Below are 23,908 nucleotides of genomic sequence, written 5' to 3'. Positions count from 1 at the left end.
TTTAATTTCAATGTATCAATTGCTATTATTAATTTTGTTATTATTGTTATTATTATTGCACTATTTTCAGTTTGTGTCGAGCTTTGTTAATAACACTTTGCGTTGCATGTTTCTATGGTTGTTTATTACGCTTTATCACTTTGTATTTTACTTTTCTTTTTTGCCGTCTTGCAAAATAAGTTTAAGTAAAAAAAAAAGTGGACACTTAGAACTATGATAAGTATCAATCCAAAAAAGTAGGTCCTGGTGCGACAGCTTACGTCCTACGTAGCAAATCACGTCGTTTCCATGGTAATACGTCATCAGCACTCGTCCAAACACTGTGGAGGCGCGAGGCGTTCAAAAGTCTTTTTAAAAAAATCGTTTTAATGGCAAGTTATGGACAAATATTAACATTAAGTATGACTTAGCTCAGCGATACAAAGGGGCCAGCGTGTTTTGGCCGTCATGACACAGTCTGTTGTCGTCCAAGGTGAGTTAAAACTGGAGTGCAGCTCATTAAACAAACGTAGTTAACGTTAGCATCCAGAAACAAGCTAGCTTCACTTAGCTGTCTCTTGCTGTGTTGCAGGTATCTGCGCTTTAGGCTTGTTTAGTTGGTTTACGGCTTATTTAACACATGGATACATTCCTCTAACCTATGCTAACTGATGTTAAACTTTGAATCCGTGTTTCTCAGTCGGTCAGTGCGGGAACCAGGTTGGCTGCAGGTTTTGGGACCTTGCTTTGCGAGAACATGCCCACGTTAATAAAGTAAGTGCTACACACACACAACAGAGGAGGCACTCAGTCGAATAAGACGCTTAATTACATTATGTTTAAGCTTAAGTTGAATTTGATGATACTGGATTTTTACAGACATCATGACATGTCATGGAAAAAACCACAGGTGTAATCAATAACAGTAATGATGGGTTAGAGCAATCACTAATTAGTGTAGCTGCTGATACCTGTGCTGTTCTGGACTTGCTGTTGACAATGAGAAAAGGCTATAATCCAGTAATTTGGTTTTGGCTATAAGATCCACATTCTCACCAGTTCTCCCTCAGCTGTTATGACTCATATTCATACATCCCTTCCCTGCTATGATTAGAAATAAAATGTATACTATATATATTCATTCTACAGTATTAGTACAATAGAGAAATTAAAGATGGCAAGGCAGCTTTATTTGTGTAGCACGTTTCATACAACAGGGCAATTCAAAGTGCTTTACACAGCAATAAAATATAAAAACATAATAAAAGATATAGACTTACAATAAAAGAGTGAAGAGATAAGATAGAGGAGGTAAATGAATTACTAAATGGTTTTAAAAAATAAAAATGGCAAAAGTGCAGACAGGAGGTGAAAAGACAAAAAGATTATTTAAAGTGATTGAAAATTAAATTTTAAAAAAAGTTTGTAGTCAGTTACTGGGTGGGGAAGGCAGTGGATAAAAGGAACGTTTTTAGCTTTGACTTAAAAGTGGTCAGAGTCGTGACTTATCGATCATGTGGGAGGTTATTCTAGATTTGTGCTGCATAATAACAAATGCTGCTTCACCGTGTTTAGTTCTAAGTCTTAGGATGGTCAGTAGGCCGGCCCCAGATGTTCTGAGAGCCCAAGCATGTCAGAGATATATTTTGGTGCCACAGAGTGATTTATGGACAAGCAGCAAGATTTTGAAATTAATTCTCTGAGTGACAGGTAGCAAATGTGTAAAGATTTTAGACCTGGAGTAATGTGGTCATATTTCCTGGTTTTTGTCAGGACATTTGCAAGAGCATGCTGAATATGCTGTAGTTGCTGAACAGCTAGATTTGACAGACCTACAAACAAACTGTCTCAGTAACCTAATCTAGTGGAAATAAAGGCGTGGGTGAGCCTTTCAAGGTCTAGCTTTGACTTTATCTTTCTGACTCCAGCGAGATGTTTATGTTTTTTTTTTAAAGTGTTAGTTTCAATCAACTTTTCAAATTAATATTTTTTAAATATATGACATACATACATGTATTCCAGTTCATACCACTACCATTAGGAAAATGTTTGAAACATTATTTACTGAGTTTCTCACCTTGTGTGAAAGAAGGGCTGAAACGAGTCAGATATTTAATTGACATAAATTCTGATAACTGATTAATTGTTTTGGTTTACATTTGCGAACTCCGGCTCTTCAAATGTGAAAATTCACTCTTTTTTTCTGTTTTATATTATGGTCAATTTATTACATTTGTGTTTGGACTGTGAGAAAGTGAAAGTTTGGGAAGTCCTCTCGGAAACTGTGATGTGATGAGCATTTCATCAAAAAATCAGTTAATTTTAACAACAATCTACAGATTTATCAATAATGAGAATAACTGTTAGTTGCTGTCCGAGTAGACTCACTTATGCCATGGCACACATATTTAATAAATTCATAGCTTTTTTGAAGTTTTTCTTCTTTATTAATTATTCTTACACAAGGTCAGAAAAATACGTACACACACACACGAGGAAAGAACAGTTGAAACTCCAACAATTGAATAGAGAAGAAAAAAACAATTAACAAAGAAATTGATTAAATTTACCTCCTATTGTAACTTAAGCATTGTGCATCAAAGAATGCAGTATGAGCAAAAAGGTAACTTGTATATACGAATAAATATGTATAAGTATGAATAAATACTGAGATACACACAGACGTATAGACATCATGCATACCAAACACACACATGCATATGAATAAACATACTCTCTCATACATAACTACTTATTATATTATACAGAAAAAACACAACACTTCTTCAGTTACTGAACTAAGGCAAGTTTATTTGTATAGCACGTTTCAGCAACAAGGCAATTCAAGGTGCTTCACACAGAACATTGAAATACAACAACAGGGGGAAAGGAAACACATTTAAAACATTAGAAAAGAAGCATGTAAAAGGTGATTTAAAAAAAAAAAAGAGGGGGAAAAACAGATAAAAACCCCAAAAATAAAAAAACATATATTGAAATAAGAGTTGCAGTGCAGAGTTTCGAAGTAAAATATAAAATTTAAAAAGTAAAAAGCCTTTTAGTCAAAGGCAGCAGTGAACAGGTGAGTCTTTAACCTTGACTTAAAAGAACTCAGACTCTCAGCAGACCTGATATTTTCTGGTAGTTTGTTCCAGATATACTAAACGGAATTGTAATTTACAAAATTGAGTGTCATTTAAAAAAGAAATTGCTCTTCAGTTGATTAACCTGCTAACAAGTCAGAAATTGCTTCAGTTCAGTCATGGTTGACCCAATCTGTTTAACTCTTATCATGCATAATTTAAGGGGAAAGTACATTTTATTGCAACTTGGTTTTTATTTTTGCAGTTTTTGTGGTCTTTGTTTCTATTCTGATAACTTTGTACTCACCAAAATAATTGTAAAGAACTTGCTTTGACTAAGTCTTGCAGATAGGAATGATGTTCATAACTATAAAAAGAAAACCTGTATTGTAATAAACCTAAATTATTATCCTTCAAGTGAAGCCCAGCCAAGCTCAAGGTCATCCCTAATATACCCTGTGTTTTCTCCTTTACAGAAAGGATTGTATGATGAGGCTCTCAGTAGCTTTTTCCGAAACGTAGACTCAAGGTAATCTCACCTGCTGTCATCCAGCTGCTGCGTTGGTACGGATTTGTGCCTATAGTATTCCTAACATTGTTCCGTTATATTTGGTTTGTTTTTCCAGAAAAAGTGATGGCGGAGCCTGCGTTGTTGGTGGGAGAATCCAACATCTGAAGGCCAGAGTAAGTTCTGCTCATTATTAGAAAACAGCTTGACAGCACATTTTTTTTAATCATCTGCTCCTCACTGGGGTAGCAACTTATTTTAGAGTCAGGGTCAAGGTGAGGGTTAGATTCATAGAAAGACAGATTTGGCTTCCAAAGGTTAAGGTTACAAGGAGTCATGGAATGATGGCAGGGGCTCACAGGCGTGTCTGCAGGGTATAATAGCGATGAAATCAATGTGCTGACCTCATGTGCTCACATATTTGAATCCACAGGCGGTCCTGGTGGACATGGAGGAGGGTGTGGTCAATGAGATCCTGCAGGGCCCGCTGAGAGAAGTGTTTGACAGCGCGCAGCTCCTCACAGACGTGTCAGGTTCAGGCAACAACTGGTAAGATACAGACGAGCCACAGCACGTCTGCTCGCAAAATCACACAGCCGCTAGCAACTGTTGCCAGCCATAGCTCTTAAATACACCTCGTTGATGATAATTTCCATGTGCTGTTGCATCACACAGAGTTGTAACTGTGGTGTTCAGGGATTGAGTCAGTGGAATAAAACAGTCAGAATAATGCTGTGAAAGTTTAAAATAATCTTTCTTTGGCTGGAGGAAATAAAGCCTGCTGTCTCATACAGACTCCTAGTTTCAAATTCCTAACAACACAACAGAGCAAAGAAGGAGAAGATGACTGGTGGCTAAGCAGTATCACCAAGTGGGTGTTGTTTTTTGACACATTGCCCTTTCTCAAAGCCTACATGGTATCATTTGGGGAAAGGTCAGTAGTGCTTCTTGACAGGGCTGATGAATATTCCCTCTAAAGGTTTTAGCCTGACAGCTTTTATTAAGACGCAATGCCTCAAACACTGGGAGTGGATTTTGCAGCATATTAAAGTGGAAATAGATCACGTCTGCTTTATCTTATTATGATGGAGTGAATATTGATTGCACAATGTAATGATTACAGAATAAAAGGCCCTTTTCCACTGCAGGAACTCTGTTTTTTTTTTTGTTTTTTTTTATATGGGGTCTCGCCTGTTGGTGCATGTCTCCATCACAGTAGTGACCCCCATAGAAGCATTTTCGAGAACTTTTACAGGGCCGAAACAAGTCTTCAGTGAGGCCCTGAAACACTGCAAGCACCATTTTTAATGCTGCATTCATGTGATGTCAGAGTACTCAGAATACTCCCACTGGGAAAATTCACATGAACATGTTGCACAAACAACTCAGCAACTCTGAGATTTTATATCACGACTCGCCATCTTGACATCATAAATGCTTACACACGGCGGGCTAAAGTCCATGTTTGGTAGTATGGCATGGTAAGAACAGTAAGGGGCTTTTTTATTAATTCATGTATTAAAAATCAAACTATGAACATAGCATCCCCCTCATATCGCCTACAGCTTTTAAAAGGCAGATGTTTTAATGATTATAATACATACCTTTAATATCATGACTCACCTGTATGCGATTCATTTGCTCTGCTTTGTCATGAATAAACTGAAAACAGCTATCAACCTCTTGTTTAAATGCTCTTAGCAACCCGTCTTATTTTCAACTTCCAACGAAGCTGAAAAACAAACCCAAATTCAAAATAATGAATTGATCATTCTAGAACCAAAATTCACTTATGCACAATATTCATCATTATATGTGAAGTTAACAGAAACAAACCTGCAACCCATTTTGGCTCCCAAAAACCCAAGACATTCATTCCCTTCATTAGTGTGCTTGTTCCTCTCCAGGGCCGTTGGATACATGACGTACGGCTCGGCCTACAGGGAGCAGATCGTGGAGAAGCTGAGGAAGGCAGCAGAGCACTGCGACTGTCTGCAGTGCTTCTTTCTCATTCACTCTATGGGAGGCGGTGAGACACACAAACTTTAGTATTTCATGTCTAAAAAGGAGTATGAGGAAGTGCATACTTATCAAATCCCAACCCTTTTTTCAAAGTTATAAAAATGTCATTTTCAGCGTAAATATTCCCATTTTCTTACCCAGTATTCACCATGCACACCTTGATCTAATCAAGTTAATATAATTTAAGGATTTTTTTTTTAAATGTCAGGGTAGGTTTCTATTCTTAAATTGTGAATCAAATTTCTTTCCAGATTGTAAAATGAGAGAAAAAGATGTTTTCAGACCATTTCTGCGGAGAGTGGGAGTTGAACCAAAGGTGGAGGGCCCCGGAAAAGGGACTCAACAACACAATATAAACTGGGCTATTGGTTTCATTAGGGCCCTGGCTCCTGATGTATTGTGTTAGTGTTAAAAGCCAAAACTGGGTAAATCATGAGGCAACACGGTACCATAGAGGGTTAAAGAAGGTTTGCCGTAATAAAGGGCTAATGCACAGATTGTGTGGAGAGTGTGTGGCTGCTTAAATCTCAACTCCAACAATCATATGTTTTGTGTGCGAGTATGTCAAAGCATTTGGAGTGACACTTTTTCTATATAGCACAAATATGCCTCAGTTTTACAAACACTTATACAAACCCAATAGAGTTGATACAATTATTATTCATTATTAAGACCGATAACCGATATTTGGAACTGATATGCTTTTACAATAAAAATTAAAACCTTTTTGTCAATATTTAGAGTTTGGAACATAAACTCCAACACAAAACTTTGTTCAAATGCCTTTAGTAAATGTTTAATCAAAACTGAAACTTTAAACAGCAAGTTCACAGCAACTTTCTTTTATCATCAACATCTTTTTTTAGTCAAAGTCAAGTGAAAATTCAAATCAAAAATGAATAAATAAAGATAGCTCCCTGAGGTTTTACAAAGTAAAAGCTCCTCCCATGCTGACACTTTCTTTCAACTTTGTAATTAATTAATTTTATCGGTGATCATTAAAATAAAACGATACAGATAATTGTCAAAATGCCAAATATTGTTCCCAATAATTGGCCAGGCCGATATCTGTCAACCCCTAATATTCAAGAAATGTTTCTCTGGGGGAAATTTTGGTGGGAAAATGAGGTTTCTAAAATCTTTTAAACTGAAGAACTCTTGTAACAGCAGAAAGTTAATGCACTGATTGTGAATTTGAGGTACGGGCTCTGGCCTGGGGACCAGAGTGCTGAGCCTGCTGGAGGAGGAGTTCCCCGATGTGTGTCGAATCGTCACCTCCATCTATCCGTCTGCGGAGGATGATGTCATCACCTCTCCCTACAACAGCGTCCTGGCCATGAGGGAGCTCACAGAGCACGCCGACTGTGTCCTGCCTGTTGACAACCAGGTTTGTGCCACTGTAAATGTTTCATATTCCCCCTCTCTCCCTGCAGTATGTAGAAACTGAAATCATGAACTCTTGCTTCCCTCACTGCTCCTCCTGCAGTCGCTGGTCGACATTGTCACCAAGATCAAACAGATGTCTCACGGTGGAAAGCCGGGTTCGGTGATCAAGAGAGACAGCAGCATCATCTCCGGGCAGGGTGGCCTCAGCGGGGCAGAGAAACCCTTTGATGCCATGAATAATATTGTGGCTAACCTGTTGCTCAATATGACCAGGTATAGTGTTTCTGTTTGCTCTCGTACAGTCGAGCCCTGTCTGCACAGGGAAAGAGGCCTGTCTCACAGAGTTTATTTTAACACTAGACAAGCTCCCGTGGTTTTGGTACTGTTGTTGTTTTTATGTGTGAACTTGAATTTTAATCTGTTAGTGGTGCGAGGGTCACCAAAATATCATAATATTTACAATTCTACTTCATTATACCAGTGAGTGCTCCTGATTTTATTCACCAAACGTTGAAGACAAGTTCCTGCTCTGTTCTCCTGGTTTATCAACAAAAGCTAGATAACTCTCTGTGCTTCTAAGTGGTTAACCTTCCAATTCACATTTGTCTAGTGAAGGCAAAAAAATCTTCATTAACAGAGTTCAATGAGCTAAAAACTCAACCTCAAACAGACTGCATCATTGAATTTTAGAGTACCTGCTCCTGTTTTCAAGCAGTTCAGAGCCAGTAAACCTGGGCTAACATCAGGGACCATATTCACAAAGTTTCCTACTACAAAGAGTTGTTTCAAGTGAAATTCTAAGAAAATCAGAATTATGATGTTTTCTAAGACTCTACGCTTAAAGTTAAGACTAGGTCCTGGTGAAGACAGAAGTTATTCACAAAGCGTCCTAGCCCTTTAGAGAGCGCCTAAGGGGAAAAACTGTTAAGAGTAGAGAGGAAGACTTTTTGGGGGGTTAAGAGTTTCTTAAGCAAAGGCTAAAATGGCAGAAAAACAAAGAGTTTGGAGAAATATTCTTCAAATGCTAGATGACAGTGAGTTACAGATTAGTGGAAAACTATAACAGTGCCACAGCGTGATCACAAAATCAGTGCTCTCACAGTCTCAATTGTGATGCAGTTAATTTCATTTCTACGGGGTGTCAGCACCTTGCAGGCTCACATGACGGTGTGTCTGTGACAACCAATCACTTCTTAATCTGTTTTTTAATCCCTTTAAATGCGGCGTATGTGTCACCTTATGTGTTCTTTGCTTCAGCTCGGCTCGTTTTGAGGGATCTCTCAACATGGATCTGAATGAGATTGCCATGAACCTGGTCCCCTTCCCTCGTTTACACTACCTGGTGCCCAGCCTCACCCCTCTCTACACACTCGCAGATGTCAGTGTCCCCACCAGAAGGTCTGTTCCCTGGCTCTCATTTCATTTTTTTTTTTTTTTTAACCTAATGGTTGCTTTGAACTATGTCATCCCCTCTGCACGTGCCCTAATGTTGACCGTAGTGATGAATGAGAATAATAAATTAAGTTTTTAGAATTTCAAAGGAAACTTTGCTATTTTTGAACCTGGACTCTATTTTTCCATTTTTTGTGTCTGACAAGGGAAACAACAAATTTTAAAAATGGGCCAGTATATGGACTGTATTTATAATGCACTTCTCTAGTTTAAGGGACAACTGACAGTGCTTTATAAGACAGGCATCAACCACACATTCACCCACACAGTCTGGCAGCTGCGGTTACCATATAAAGTGCCACCTGCTTATCAGATGAAAAGTCACTCATTTTGGGGCATTTTACACAAGGACACTTTGACACTTCAACATGTCGAAAGGCCTGGGATTGAACCACTGACCCTCTGGTTGGTAACTTACCACTACACTCCCAGCACAGAGTGACAGGGCTGCAGCTGGCAGCTGCAAAACAGGCTATAATGTAATCACTGGGGGCAATAATGCACTTTTAACTGTTACCCACTAAAAGTGCTTGTTTTTGCCACTGACAGGCTCAGATTGCTATTATCATATCTAACAATATCATGGAAAGGATCCCTACAGAGATAGACAAGAGAAAGATCCCTTGTATCTAACCAGAAAAAGCCCTATAATTACCCCAGAATCCATCCTACGACAGAATGAGCAAAACTCCATCTTTCTTTCTGCATCCATTTTTCTCCTTGATGGGTTGCCCAGTCAAACTGCATGTGGGTATTGACGACGAAGCCCTTAGTCTCATTCACCCACTGCTCGTGCCCATTTTGTACAAAAATACTTCATACATAACTTTGACTTGCTTCTTCTGCTCTTTGTGTCAGTGAGTGAAAACACAGACAGCGCCACTCTGCCATTGCAACACATTGTGGTCAAAGATGGAATTGCACCTTGAATAACAAATGAAGTGCTATTTTTTAATTCTTTCGCAGTGGTTTAAAAACCAATGTTGTTACAAAGCAGATATTTTAATCTTTTTTTTAGATCTGTTTATTTTGCAATTCTTGCAAAGTCTGCACCAATAAATAGGTCTGTGGTCTGCGCAAGGTTTGTCCCTTGATTCACCCTCTTTGTGTGAAAATATGTTGGCTGTATACGTGCTGAAACTACTGTCACTCAGACAAAAACATGGGAAAATTGGGTTCAGGATGAAAAATATCAAAGTCAAGTTTTTACAAATCATGATAGCGCAAGGCAAGAAGGTCAAAACTAGTGTCACAATGTTAATATTTTTTTTCTGGATATCAGTTTACTGTATATAACATTATAACAAATGTGTTAAAGCAGTAAAATTGTCAAACTTGTGCATTGCAAAAAACAAAACTCAACATTTGTAAAACAAAAACTTTAACTATTTTGTTCCTCTTTTGTTTTAGAACGGTTAAACAGCTGAGCTTTGTGTAATGGTAACATGATAAATCATACATGTTTGACGAATGTTCCAACGAAACATTATGTTTTCAAATGTAAATATATCATTTAACAGAAACACACCACATTTTACCCTTAAGAGGTGATAAAAATCATCTGTGGACCTGTTGAAGAGCCCCCAAAACAAGAATGTTTTTTGTATTTTTTTTCCATTTTTTTCTTAATTTATTTTAACATTATATTTTTGTTCTTTTTAGCACTATTATTTAAACTAGATGTATAAGATTTTCAAACACCACAAAGCGGGCTTTCATTTTATCAAGTCGGATGGTGGCAATTACAAGTTTAGTGCTGCAGGTTTGTGACAGGAAAAACACCATTTGATCCACCCACTTACCCAGCTGCCCCCCCTCCTCCTCTCAATAACAGCTGCCATGAAAGTGGCCTTGTGTGAGCCATGCAGACCTCATGCGCTCCAGAGGACCTGCTCATCGGTCAAAACGAGTAGTGGTTGTGGTTGAGGTGAATAAATGTGACTGTATGAATGCAGAGCGGGGTGTTGCTTAAAAATATCTTGCCTGCTCAGCAGATCTTGCCTGGATAAATAAGGTACAAAAGTTTCTCTAACATTGCCCCCTTTAGCCTCAAGTCCAACTCGACTGTACCTGAAAAAACTGCACAGCCATTTCACTCACTATAGCCATTAAACAGAGACATCGGGCCTCATGCAAGAAACAATTTACAAACAAACTTTGTTCCAGGTTCTCATATTTTTATTTTGTTTTAAATTTGATATTTTAATTATTCTGATTTAGTTAATCACATTTTGTTTAAAGTTATTTAACAGTAGGCCAACATCAGTCTTACTATTGCAGATTTTCTCCTTCTTCAACAACCTTTTGTTTTTTTCCTTTTCTTTTTTCTGAGTATTTGCACACAGCACATACAAAACCTGTCCTTGTATGGTGTTTAGGGGCTGTTACCTGTGCTAATAGGTGACTTAGAAGAAGTCTTTATTGTCCCAGAGGGGCAATTTGGTCTGCAACAGCATTCGACACTACTATTTGGAACCATAACAAAACACAACCAATGAAACCAGAAATACATCTAATAGCAGGTTTACTTTTCTTTTTTGCTTATTGTCAAGTAACTTTATCATAACTTTTACTAATTTCTCGTTAAATTGCTCGCTGCCTTCTTTGTTTTGTTTCTTTGTTTTTGAAAGAAATCAAGCCAACTTTTCTCAGGTTTTAAAGGGTTAAGAATGTTTGGTGCACCTGTAGTTGACTTCTCTTGTATTTTCTCTCACTAGAAAATGAATTAGAAATATAGAATATAGAAATTCAATGCAATGATACTACATTAGCTCAATATGTGCTGGATGAGCAAACAACACAGACTGTTACTGTTGCTGATGCAAAGTTAAATATTACATGCGGAGGTGATTGTCATGTTTTTTTACTTTTCTAGACTGGATCAGATGTTCAGTGACGCCTTCTGTAAAGACCACCAGCTAATCCGAGCCAACCCGAAGCACAGCCTCTACCTGGCCTGCGCCCTCATGGTCAGGGGCAACGTGCAGGTGTCTGACCTCCGCAGGAACATCGAGAGGTCAGATTACCGTCCTCCCTCTCCGTCTCCTCCTTCTTTACCAAAACAGGCAGCGAATCGGTACACCCACCCTGATAGGCCTAAAGATGACCTTCACACTCACTTGCCTAAATAGTACCTCCATTCAGCCCCAACAGCAATAATTCATGACTGGTCCATTCATCACGCACCTCTCCTCTGCTCTCCCTTCAGCGCTCTCCCTGCAGACCTTGTTTTCATGTGGCGTGTTGTCAGGAGAAACTGAAACAGAAGCTGCTGTGAGAGTGCATATTTTTGCGTGACCATGGTGTAAAAGAGGTGGAAAGGGATAGGGAGGAGGACGGAAAGAGCAGAAATGTGGCCCACTCAAAGAATCTTAAGGGCACACATAATCACTGGGCATATATTGCAGCATATTTTCCTGTTAATTTCAGTCTGTATTTTCATAAAACAAAGAAAAACTTAATTGGATGCTTTTTCCTGTCAGTTCTTAATGTGCTGATGAACATTTTAACATCAACAATTCAATTGTTTGCCATTTTCATTTAGCAAAAATGCCAAACATGGTGGGTTCCAGCTGCTATTTTCTATTTTTTATTATTGGGAATTAAATATTTTTATTTAATCAAGTAAGTTTTGGACAGCTGTTTTAACAAAACAAGTCAGTCTCACCTTGGAATCTAGAAAACTGACAGACATTGTCCACAATGTTCTGACATTTTATCAGCTAGACAATTTTTAAGTGGTAATTAATCAAATATGACATTTTCTTTTAGTTGGAGCCCATATGTTTCACCCTGTCACAAGATAACAGATGATAATAGATAGAGTTCCATTTAATTGTTTCTAATGTTATTAAGATTCTTCCATCAATGAAATGTAAAATGTCCTCTTATGTTCCCCATTGTCTCAGTAATCCTTTCAGTTCCCTGCAACACTTTCTTGCTTTTGATAAGTAATTTTTCTCCCTTCAGACTGAAGCCTTCGTTGCCATTTGTCTCGTGGAACCAGGAAGGCTGGAAGACGGGCCTGTGTTCAGTGCCTCCTGTGGGTCACTCCCACTCCCTGTTAGCCCTGGCCAACAACACGTGTGTGAAGCCCACGTTCATGGAGCTGAGAGATCACTTTACCAAGCTCTACAGGAAGAAGGTGCCGTTGTTATATCATTTCAAATGTGATGATTACTATTTAAAATTGTTGTGCTATATTTTACAGTTTATTAGGTATTACTGAAGTTATACTGTCCCTTCTGGTCTGTGAACACAGCATAGGTAGAACTCTTTCCTTTAGCAGGCAGCAGTTTGAGTCACAGGTTGGATCATTGATATAGTCTTCCCATCAGAGCAAATCAGATAGAGAAATTAGAGGAACAGCCGCTACAGAATTAAATGTTTACACCCAGCAGAAAAAACAAGTTTCGCTTGAACTTTGCCTGATGTTCTGCTGCTCCGCCTGTGCCCAGAATAAGCTCTATGCTCTGAGAATATGATGCACTCAATAACCGAATGGTAGATATATTCCAATGGGGCTTCAAAGAAATATGTTTTAATCGTGGTGGGCCGTCACAAACAAATGTGAAAATCCGGTCATTTGTTTTTTCAACATATTATAGACTTCATGAAGAATGAGAAGAATCACAGTCAGATTGAAATGCCTTTGTGTAATTGGGCTCAAGGGCACCTGTTATGCTTATCATTCAGGTTCATACTTGACACTACTACAAATCTTGGCTTTCTACGAGAACATGTTTACCTGCTTTAATGGTCAAAAAACACTAATTTTTCCTCATACTGTCACCCACTGTCTATCAGACGCTCTGATTTAGAGTCTGTCTCTTTAAGCCCCACTTCTGAAAAAAGCCCAGTCTGATCTGAATGGTCAGCATTTCCGAGTCTTCTGTGTCCTGGAGCTCTGCAGCCAGGAGATGAGTGTTACGGAGAATAGCTGCACTTTTTATGCTTAAAAAACAAAACGAAACAAAAAAACACCAATAAAATCTTCTAAACATACCCGGACATGTTCCAGCAGGAATATGATCTTAATTTGGGGAAATATTTAAAACTTTGTCAATCAAGTTTACATGTTTCCTTGACGTTAGCATGTAGCTACATGTAGCATTGTAGGCTACATGATGTAAAAACTTGCAATGATGTTCCTTGAACAGATAACCATATAAGGAAAACTGTAAGAGCTGACATTACAAGTCAGTCATGACAAGTAGCCAAAGTAAAAAAAACAACAACGTTGGAAACAGTCTTCAGAACGGTGTGAAGTTGAGGTTTTTGCTCACAGGTTTACATATGTTTATTTCATTATTTGAAACTTTGGAGAAGTTTAGGATGAACATCAGACATTGTAACATTATATGTTTGATAGCAAATAAAGAAAAGCATCGTAGGCCTCCTTTAATCTGACACTAAACTGTGTTTTTCCTTCAAAGGCTCACTTACACCACTACCTGCATGTCGACGGGATGGAGCAGAGCTTCTTCACAGAGGCCGTCAGCTCTCTCAGCTCACTGATTGAAGAGTACCACCATTTAGACGCCACCAAGGGGAGACTCATGCCTGATGCACCCCGACTCTGCATCGCCAGATGAAGGTTCCACTCTGTGGTACATATTTGTTTGTCTTCTGGTAGAGCGGAGATTATTTATCAATAAGAACTTCACACAACCACATTGTTTGTATATACCTTTATAAGTTATACAATATTGTCTAATTTCTGACCTGATTAAAATGTTCTCCGTCTGGAAATAAGCAGGAACAACATGTTAAAAGACCGGAAGAGTTTGACTCAATCCGTAGTGCGACCCAATTTGCCATTTTTGGCTCCCTGACCGTAATATTATGAGGTACTGGCCATATTGCTCGTTGTTATTGCACACACACGTTCTGAAGACAGAGTTCATAAAAGCTTTTTTATCATAACTAAAACACACATCTTCATTTATTTAATGATCCCAGCCATTCTTATGAAATGAGGTTTTTTAGTTTCAGTTTGAGTCTGTCTGAGAGGCACGTCACCACTGCTGCGGAGAACTTAATGACCAAAAGTATGAATGTTTCAGTCGTTAGTCTGCCACAGCAGGGTTCGTCTGAGTCTCTGGACTTCTCCTTTAGAGTAACCGCAGGTCAGAAAACATGTCGCCTGGATCGTTGCACTTCCTCTGGCACACGCACGACGTTATCCACTGCATCTTCCACTGTGTGCTGGAGCCTCCCTTGCACGTGAAGTCGACCTTGATCATGCGGGACTTGTTGGGGACACAGCAGCGCTTGTCTGTACATATACCGCAGTACGTGGGCTTAAACTTCTTTGTGCTGGTGCAGCCCGAGAGTGTTAGCTTCTCCGCTTTCTTTGCTTGGAATTTAGGCCGGCAAGTCTTTCCCTTCGGCACCTGTGATGCAAAAACAGTGATTATAGTTTCAATTTTATATAAAACTGTGTCAGAACTTCAGTAGGATTTGACCATCTTGTTACCTTAACAGTCTTCATCACGCTCTTCTCACAAGGTCGCAGCAGACACAGGCGTCGGTCCTTTCTCATCTCACATTTGCTGTTGTCGTTGTTGACGCGTACGGAGATGCCCAGGCCGCAGGTTTTGGAGCAGGGGCTCCATGGGGTGGTCTGGATCAGGCAGTTCTTCTTCCAGGCTAAAGGAGGATCCCTGTAAGCTTTCAGTATTACAGTTAAAGGGTACTGTGTCAACAACACCCGACACAAAGGACTAGTCTGTGTGCCACTGAACCCAAATACTTGGTCTCACCTGCCACAAGGCCATTAATTTTCAAGATCTAAATGTCTCCTTTGAGGTGTGCTCACAGGAGTTAGGCAGAACTTCAGCTGAACTTAAATGGTCTTTCAGACATCTCAAAAGGTTTTAGTTTCCTTGTGTGGATCTCAGATGTGTTGACTTTAAAATCTAATCAATGTGCTGTTTTTCCACATTAACAAATTATACTAGTGTTTCCCTGACAGGCTGTGATATCGATACGTTTCTGCACTTTCAGGCCAAGTGAAGCAAATTACACTTGTACATCAAAGTGGCACTTTTAATAAAAAGTGCCTCCTCCTGTTTATAATTGGAATCATCTATCTTCCTGTTTTCCTCTGTGAGGCAGTCTAACCACAGCGAGTCACTCCCCCTCTGCTCACACTGCAGGAGTAATGAAAGCCCCACTCCCCTTCCCAACCAGCTAACTCAGGACAGCAAATAGCATTCCAAGCCGCCAGGCTGGCCCTGCTCCGCAGGTTTACTCTATAAACACACACCTGACATGTAGGTAGTATCCTGCTGGTGCTTCTTTGGGCTCTGGCCGCTGCGCAGGCCGGCTGGCATGTTGCCCATCAGCGGGGCGGGGCCTAAGAGGCCAGCAGGCTTCTGGATGAAAGCAGGGGTGCAGCCGATGGCTCCAGCAATACATGTGCACTTATAGAGGGGGCTGGGCTGGAAACCTTCTCCGTTCTCATAGTGGGCCCCATTCAGGTCACAGCCGACTGCCATCATGTCTGAGAAGATGAGGGAAACATATCTGGGCTCACTGATGCAGGCAAAACACCTCTCTCTCTCTTGATTTGATGTTACTGAGAAACTTTTTACATGTATAATTTTGGTCCTTTGTGTGATGATCCAATGAATTTATCACAGTTATTTTCATAGGCGCACAAAAGGAATCAAAAAGGACCTCAAAAGTACTGGCAAAAGTATTTTCCTATTTTCGACAGGATGTGAAATATTCATTATGGAGAACTAATACCACGTTCAAAGACAGCATCCCGATGAAATTGGCTCGATGGGTACATGCTGTAAATGGCTTTTTTTCTGTTTTTGTCCTGCCAAGCTGGTTGAGATCGTGCACGTCCCAGACTTCTGCTTGAGCCGCCAGATTTCCTGTTTGCTTCAACGCACATATATATATATATATTTATCTCAATATAAAAGACCTTGAGGAATAGCGCAGAAAAATGCACTGCACGTGTGAACGGCCAGGCGACTGCTAACGGGCGACTTCACAACACTTATCATACCATGGCGCTTCCGTGTCCAGTGTGAACCCAGTGTTAGGCATTCTGACCGATAGATTTCACATGACTAAAAGTACGTATTTTCAGTGTTGATCATGTGAGATTCATCTCTGAAGAGAACAATTCTTCAAAATGCCAGATGCCATCAGATGTGAGCATTTTCTCTCACTCATGTCGGTTACAACGATGCACGGCTGCAAATAGTACGTAGATACTGCGTAAACACTTTCTGACAGTTTGTGCAAAAAATCAGTTTTGTAAACCAACTGTTGCATCAGCTGATCTCAGATGATCTTGCAGGTGAAGATGCTGGATTTGGAGGCCAAACTATCATGAAACAGCATGCCAATGGCATGTTCCAACAAAACTTGTGACATCTGCAGCATTAAGTTGTATGAAATTAAACTGCAGATGTTAGATGTTACAGAGTCTAACTGTACTGCGTAATCAGCATCTTGTCATTTGCCACACCTGTCAGGTGGATGTTAGAAAAGAAGAGAGGACAAGTGCTCTAACACAGATTTTAACAAATTTGTCACCAAATTTTAGGAAAACGAAAGTCTTACATCTTTTACTTCAACTTCAAAAATGGGAGCAAAGACAAAAGTGTTCCTTGTATCCTTCGAAGACTACTAATGGAAAAGATGATGGGCACTCACATGCACACACTCCGACCTCGTATCGTGGTTGGTCAGCTGAAAAGTCACAGTACATGCCCTTGTGTGGGTCGCAGACGTCCCTCTCGTTGCACGGCTCTCCGATCTGCCTGGCACAGCTCTTGCAGCAGCCACACCCATCCAGGACGGAGCTCACTCCCGGGGCACAATGGGGTCTTTGCCGACACTTGCAGGGCCACTGGCAGAACTGCCGCCTCTCAGACGCAGCTCGCCCATCTTGAGGAGCCAGCTGCCCATTGTTCTGAGCCCTGCTAAAGCACTGAGTAAGAAGGACAAAAATCCATTTTGAATGTCCTTTTGCAATCCAATTTTGCTCACCAGTTTTTACTGGAGCTTTCAAATTTCTACCACTCCTCTGGTGGATTGGAATGGGATTTATAGTATCCTGCCTTGTATTAGATGAAGATGTCTTTTTTTTTTTTTTAAGATCATTTTTATTGGCTTTTTTGCCTTTCTTGATAGGACTGATCAAGCGTGAAATGGGGAGAAAGGCCGAGGCTGGAATCAAACCCGCAGCCACTGTGTCTCGAGCACAGCCTCTGCACATGGGATGCCAGCTCTACCGACTGAGCTAATGGGCGCCCCATTTGGTCAATTCTTGACGCAGCAGCTGCTGCTACTGTATTCAGTTTTGATCTGTTTATCATACACAAAGTAGGCTTTAGATGAAAAGAACCAACATTTGCATCACTTTTAGCTTTTGTATGTTTTGCAAGGACAGTGTTGGTCAGCACACCCCAAAAAAGTCACTGCCACCTTTTTGAATTTATACTTGCAGAGTAGGCTTGGGCGGTATGTAATATTTCATACCGTCCAGATATTTATATTTTTATATGGTAAATTACAGTAATGCACCCAACCTTAACCTCCCATCCAACAGCAAGTGCCCTTCTTACTTTTAGCTTTTTAGAATAATAAATACACAATAGAAACCCACAAAATGTGAAGAAAAGTTATATTTTCACATCTATTTTTCTTATTAAAATGAGAAAAACAAAGTAGAACACCGCACACTGACTGCTCACTCTCAATCAGAGAAATACAACTGTATACCTTTTGAAATCACACACTTCGTTCAGCCTCAACAGAAACAAAATAAAGATTCACTCGAACTGTCTTGGTTACTTTTGCTAGTAATTTTGTTAATAAATCCACTGTTCTAGCAATTACCAGCTCTGGTTTGGACAAAATGAATCCTTAATTCTACAAGTTAGATGTTAAAAAAAAACCAAAAAAAAAACATGCTGTTATTCCCCACGGTCTCTCTCTCTTCTGTTGCTGGCCGTCGACTGTTTACAGTCATAAATTGTAACTTATCTCTCCACTAGATGGCAGTCTCTTTCATCTCAGCTGCCTGTTTCATCAGTAGAGACTGAGCTCTGGTGGTGCATGCTGTGCACTACATGCATTGAGTTGAAAGAAAGTATTAAATATTTATAAAAGTATTGAAAAACACACCTTCAGGATTTCTACCCTGAAATACCCTGTTACACTGTAATACCTTGAATACACCAAAGTATATTGCAGAGCTGGTGTTCAATATGTAGCAGAACATGTTAAATACAATTGAGTAACGCTTTTATCTTAGTCTATGAATTATGTATGATTCGTCCGTCAATATGTTTATCGTCCAACACTTTGGTGTGTTTTGCTCGCTGTTACTATGACATTTGATTTGGATATTCATAGTTATAGTTATACACTATGATGTGACTCCAAATCACAAAATAATTTAAGCAGACTAAGTTATGTTTGAGATCAGACTGGGTTCAAAACATCTTTTCATAAATGTGGACATGGTTTCCAGTGGAGTGTTGCTAATGATTTTATAGTTCCAGGTCATTTCAACTTGTCCTCAGACTTGGACTTAAGTCTAAGACAAAGTATCTCAAAAACGTATTTCCTCAAGTACAAACTGTCAGACTTGCACATTAGATATCTCACGCTCTAACAGACAAATTGGTCAAACATTAAATGAGAGCATTCATGGTCCCAGGGGGGATTAGTGCTTTAGATTTTAATGACCCCTTGGCCTTACCTTTAGTGCTTGGCCCACTACTTGTAAGGCTCTTGGAATAGTAGTTCAGTATGTATCAGTACGTTTAGTCCAACCCAAACTTTAATGTTGTTGGCAGTGAAGATTCCAACTGGCATTGGTTTTTTTTTTGGTTTTTTTGTTGTTGTTTTTTTATTTGCTGACTCCCTCGCGTTAATCTTCCATCCCTCATTCTAATGGACAGCTTCTTCTTCCACCTCCTCGTTTTGCTACGTTAGAAAAAGTTGGTCAGTCGGAGCATGCCAAGTGTGAGGCAGTTTTTTTGAATTGCAGAAACCTTAATGGAGCACCACAGGATTATAAAATGCCCTCTCACACTTAGTTTTGCCCTTTAATGAAGTGCTATTTTCAGCCAAGGTTGATATTCTGTGTCAAATTATTTTGACGCAATCCCACATACACCGTCCTGCTGCCCCAAATGCTCACTGGAGCACCAAATGTGGATTAATTGACCACTGAGAATAGTCCCTAATAAATGCACTATTTCCTGCTGTTTGAGTAATGTGCGCTAAAAACTACAGTGCCCAGGTGTTCAAGGAAGTTTTAACAAAAATTACAAACAAATGGTGACCAGTTTTTAAAGATTTATGTCTTTAGTAGGATCAATGGGCTTCAAAGTCAGAGTCACAGACAGTGTAGTGAAGTGTAGAGAGATGAAAAAACACATTGTATTAAATAGTTGGTTTTGATTATTTAATTGGATTTGTTAAAAGTAACAAAAATGCAGGACAGTGATAAAAAACTTACAACCTGCAGGACAAGTCTGGCCCCCGACCATTTTCTAATTCACAGTAAAAATCAAGTGATTCACGATGGGATTTTTTTTCTGTGGTACTTTTAGTATGCATAAGGTTTAATGCTGTTTAAGAGTCCATAAACAGCATTAAAATCCTAAAATACTAGAAACTTACTAAAATCCTAGAAATGTCCTAAAATAGCGCTTGATTATCAAAAGAAAAACAGTGCCAGTGGAGGATCCCTGGCACCCCTTGACAAAGCTAAACCACTAATGTCCTAAAATCCTAGAAACATCCTGAAATCCTAGAATCCTTCTAATTTCCCCAAAATGTTCCAAAACCTAGTGCCAGTGGAGGATCCCCTACAACCCTCGACAGAGCTAAGCTGCTAATGTCTTAAAATCCCAGAAATAACCCAAAATCATAGAATCTTCCTAAAATTCTAGAAATGTTTTAAAATTAGAACTTATTTATCAAAAAGGTGTCAGTAAAAGTTTCCCCCACAACCCCCGACAGAGGTCGGTTTTTACTACTAGCACAAATAATATAATGCTCTTTTGTAGTTTGCAATTGGAGTATTTTTTCTGCAGTAGTTACATAGCCATGTTTTAAACCTTCAGCTTAACTGCTCGTAGAGTAAGAGGGCCTTTAAAATGCAAGTGTATATTAGGTAAAAACTGCAGTTGGCTGGGAGAGGTGATAACTCAACAGCTTAGAAATATGCTTGTGTTTAATCCTGTAAAACTAATGGCTTTGATCGCTTGCTTGCTATGATGCAATCTATGCGCGGTGCCACTTGTGCTCCAATTCCCCTGACTGCTCGCTGCTTCCAAGGGTCACTGAGGGTTATGCCAAAAATCTGAAGCCTGTCTGCCAGGTTTACTGAATGAGCTCATTTCATGGTGTGAAAATGAGTCCAGAGGAGCTGTAAGACCTCAGACTTTGCTCCACTTTTGCAAGTTTTTACTCCCTAAAAGAAATACTAACCTTGAGCCCAATAAATTAGAATAACACCAGTAGAAATAAATAAATATTGGAATATATATATATATTCCAAGAGTTTTATGAAGAACTCTGGTGCTCTGCTATAGAGAAAACAGAAGCATCTCAGCAGTGTATTTTCTTGTTGCTCCAGATACGGCAGGTGTTGAGTGCCTTCAAGTGTTGCCCTATCTAAACCCTGTCTGTCTGCAGTTTTAGAATATAAAAAGTTCATGCTTTTCTTACCTGTTGAGCAAGGATGAGCAGGAGGGAACGGCAGAGAAGCGATAGCATCTCTTAAGTGAGAAGGTTTGTGTGAGCTCCAGGAGGGCGCAGGGGGACGAGGGAGCTGGAAGGTGGGATTTAGGGAGGAAGACTGGCAGAGGGAGAGGGAGAGAGGAATGGGGATTGGAGAGATTGGGAGAGCTGACCTGTCGGAGAAGGGGGACAAAGCACCCCTCTGTCTCCTCTCCAAACACACCTTTCCCCTCCTTACAGATCCAGAGGAAATATTTGTCTTCATAACTGCCGGGCCACTCCAGGGCCTTTAAGTCCTGCTCACTTGTTTATTCTTAATCTGCAGACCTCGCACACAATTATCTGGGTGCGATTAACAGTAAAATCTGTAAGCCATGTGTGACAGGCTGCTACATAGCGCTCACTAAAGCACATTTCAAGAAATACTGCAGAGTTTATTCTTTAGTGGACAAAAACTGAATTCACCAGTAGAATTCTGCTTTATAAATGCATTCATTGTACAGTGTGTTGTTTGTTTAATGTGCTGCCTGAGCTGTATGGTCCCACTAATGTGGACTGACATGCATTTGAGTCCACATTCCATAATTATTTACACTGAGTAAAGAGGTCCCTCTCAGAGCCAGCCCTCCACCTCCGTCCACGCAAAAACCAGCGCCCCTTCTGGAATTCACAGACCAGAAAAAATTCAGATTAATTGTGATGTTGTCATCACAGCATGTTCATACCAAACAGCATTTCAGATTTCTTTTATAGATTATCAGAGTTGCAGTGTGGGAGACGTTAACATGATATTTAGTTGAGTTTTGCTCTTTAAAGACAAGCGGACGTGGAAAGACTCCAGGCAGTTTGTGAACCCGAATCTGTCAGAGAGTTGGAGGGAGACGATGTGATTCTACACAGGATGAGGTTACTTGTTGTTAAGCTCAATGGTGGGTTATTGCCTAAATTATAATGGCTGTATTGATTTATTTCACAACAGCTACAAACAAACCCCTAGACCCACCAGGGTGTTCATATCTGTGTTACCTTTTTCACCCCTAAAGTTTAAAGGACATCCTGGAGGGCATTGCATCACATTTTCTCCACTAAAATGCTACTTTACAAGGCACCTCATCATGTTTTTTTCTATTTAAGGGCACCCTGGAGGTCACGGCATCCTTTTCTTTTTGCACCCAAGAAGATTCATCACATTTTGACCCCTTGAAGGACACCCTAGAGGACACTTTATTGTGTTTTCTCCATTCAGGGCACCTCTTCACATTTTCTCCACTTAAAGGGCATCTTACTGGTATCTAGATATGCCACTGGTATGTCACCTTACAGGACATTTTTTCATGTTTTATCTACCAAAGGCGCTTCCAAGAGGGCACCTTTGCTGCAGATTTTCGAACATGGATTCCTGGAATCTGTCTCAACACAACCACCTTTCACCTGGAATTCTGAAAAATTCCAGGCGAGTCGGCAGATTAATTACTCCGTTAAACTTATTGTCAAGATACCCAGAGGAAAAAGGAAGGAGCTTGGATCAGTATGCAAAGTTAACCGGCAGCTCTGATCAGAGAGAGCTCTCTCTGTCTCTTGGCTGGACAAGAGAAGGGATTAGGCTAGTCATTAGTTCAGTGCACTGGATCCTGGGAAGCCTGGACCAATGTATGTGTCTGTGTGTGTTAATTTGCATGGACACACGTGCATGAGAGTGACTGGGTTAGTGTGTGTGTTTTTAAATGAGATAAGTTAGTACTTAAAATCCCAGTAAATAACTGTAGTTTAATGTTTGTTTAGTGAGTTGCATTTTTTTAGAATAATGTGCAATGTTCATAATGCATGGTGCAAAGTGCTGAACATGTTGGTGGCATTTAAAATTTATTTAGTTATTGAAAAATGTGACTGACGATTTCAAATGGCTATAATTATAAATACACAATATTTTTTGGACAACCTTTAAAGCCTATGGAATAAATTGTGCTTAATTTTGAATGTTTTTGGGTGTTTTCTTACTTTTAGACTAGTTTAACAGTCTAAATGTGAACTTTTGGTTAAACATCAGGCATTAGGAACATCCTTTAATAATACCAAGTGTTGGTTGTAGTATTTGGGGTTACTTTTTGTCAAAGTTGGGCAGTTTCCACCTTTGAAAAGTCATGCCATGTTCAAATAAATCAGCCTCCTCGCCTGCAAATAGTATGATTAAGGTAGAACCTTAGTTCAGTCAGATCAGCTTGACGGGTAACACTAATAAATGAAGACAACAGAATCAGTACACTTCTGTTTGTTATTAATAAGTTGAAACTCTTTTCCTAATTGGCTTCTTTTTGTCAGTCCTATCTGACAAGCACCTTTCACCTGGAATTCTTCAAGAATTCCAGGTGAAAGGTGCTTGTGTTGGAATCTGTCTGAACACAACATCTGTGATAGCATTCCTGGGAAAAAACTGAACTGTAGTTTTCCTTTATCAGGTGGTTTCTCATAGCTCCATAAAGGAGGTGAGATTCCCCGAAGCAGAGGAGGTTAAGAGCTTAAATAGTCTGTCAAGTAGAAAGTTATCCACAGTTGTAAATACTCGCACTTTCCTCCCCCAAAGACAAACACACACACACACGCACACACACAATAAAGAGCAAAGCAGTGCTTTTGCATGTTGAAACATTCTTGCTCAGTTTTTGTTGTCCACAATCTGTAAAGATTTCATTTCACAACAACAGTCTGTGAGGAGCGGGTTATGCACATTTTTAGTGTGCCGCAGAAG

The 23,908-nt window shown here is 39.7% G+C and overlaps 2 protein-coding genes across 3 annotated transcripts; one reads left to right on the top strand and one right to left on the bottom strand.

Moving 5' to 3' along the window:
• Positions 1-376: 376 nt before the first annotated feature.
• tube1 (tubulin, epsilon 1) lies at positions 377-22,656 on the top strand. Of its 2 annotated transcripts, none has more exons than XM_042503465.1 (13): positions 377-472; positions 680-753; positions 3,539-3,591; positions 3,689-3,746; positions 4,004-4,119; positions 5,478-5,599; positions 6,792-6,979; positions 7,079-7,251; positions 8,236-8,376; positions 11,306-11,446; positions 12,400-12,574; positions 13,866-14,026; positions 22,297-22,656. In XM_042503465.1, the coding sequence occupies exons 1-12, from the start codon at positions 448-450 to the stop codon at positions 14,022-14,024; spliced, it is 1,425 nt and encodes a 474-aa protein (XP_042359399.1). In that variant the 5' UTR covers positions 377-447; the 3' UTR covers positions 14,025-14,026; positions 22,297-22,656. The 2 variants fall into 2 exon arrangements, with proteins under 2 accessions (XP_042359399.1, XP_042359398.1); XM_042503464.1 differs by having other exon boundaries at positions 13,866-14,039.
• Positions 14,544-21,198, bottom strand: ccn6 (cellular communication network factor 6). The gene is made up of 5 exons (XM_042503466.1): positions 21,151-21,198; positions 17,113-17,389; positions 15,701-15,937; positions 14,909-15,102; positions 14,544-14,825 (listed from the first exon to the last, which is right to left on the bottom strand). Exons 1-5 carry the CDS (start codon positions 21,196-21,198, stop codon positions 14,544-14,546), a joined length of 1,038 nt encoding a protein of 345 aa, XP_042359400.1.
• Positions 22,657-23,908: the final 1,252 nt, after the last annotated feature.

The sequence above is a fragment of the Plectropomus leopardus genome, chromosome 16, assembly GCF_008729295.1.
Source record: "Plectropomus leopardus isolate mb chromosome 16, YSFRI_Pleo_2.0, whole genome shotgun sequence".
In the NCBI taxonomy this organism is placed as follows: Eukaryota; Metazoa; Chordata; class Actinopteri; order Perciformes; family Serranidae; genus Plectropomus; species Plectropomus leopardus.
Note: the sequence above shows the minus strand (reverse complement) of the source record. Positions and strands in the feature narration are given on the sequence as shown.

Bases quoted from the DNA above. Each gene is read 5' to 3' on its own strand.
- tube1 (XM_042503465.1), top strand. From the start codon at position 448: ATGACACAGTCTGTTGTCGTCCAAG. The intron at 3,747-4,003 runs GTAAGTTCTGCT...TTGAATCCACAG, and splicing joins TCCAACATCTGAAGGCCAGA to GCGGTCCTGGTGGACATGGA. The intron at 12,575-13,865 runs GTGCCGTTGTTA...TTTCCTTCAAAG, and splicing joins CCAAGCTCTACAGGAAGAAG to GCTCACTTACACCACTACCT.
- ccn6 (XM_042503466.1), bottom strand. From the start codon at position 21,198: ATGCTATCGCTTCTCTGCCGTTCCCTCCTGCTCATCCTTGCTCAACAG. The intron at 17,390-21,150 runs GTAAGAAAAGCA...CTTCTTACTCAG, and splicing joins TGCTCATCCTTGCTCAACAG to TGCTTTAGCAGGGCTCAGAA. The intron at 15,938-17,112 runs GTGAGTGCCCAT...TCATCTTCTCAG, and splicing joins CGAGGTCGGAGTGTGTGCAT to ACATGATGGCAGTCGGCTGT.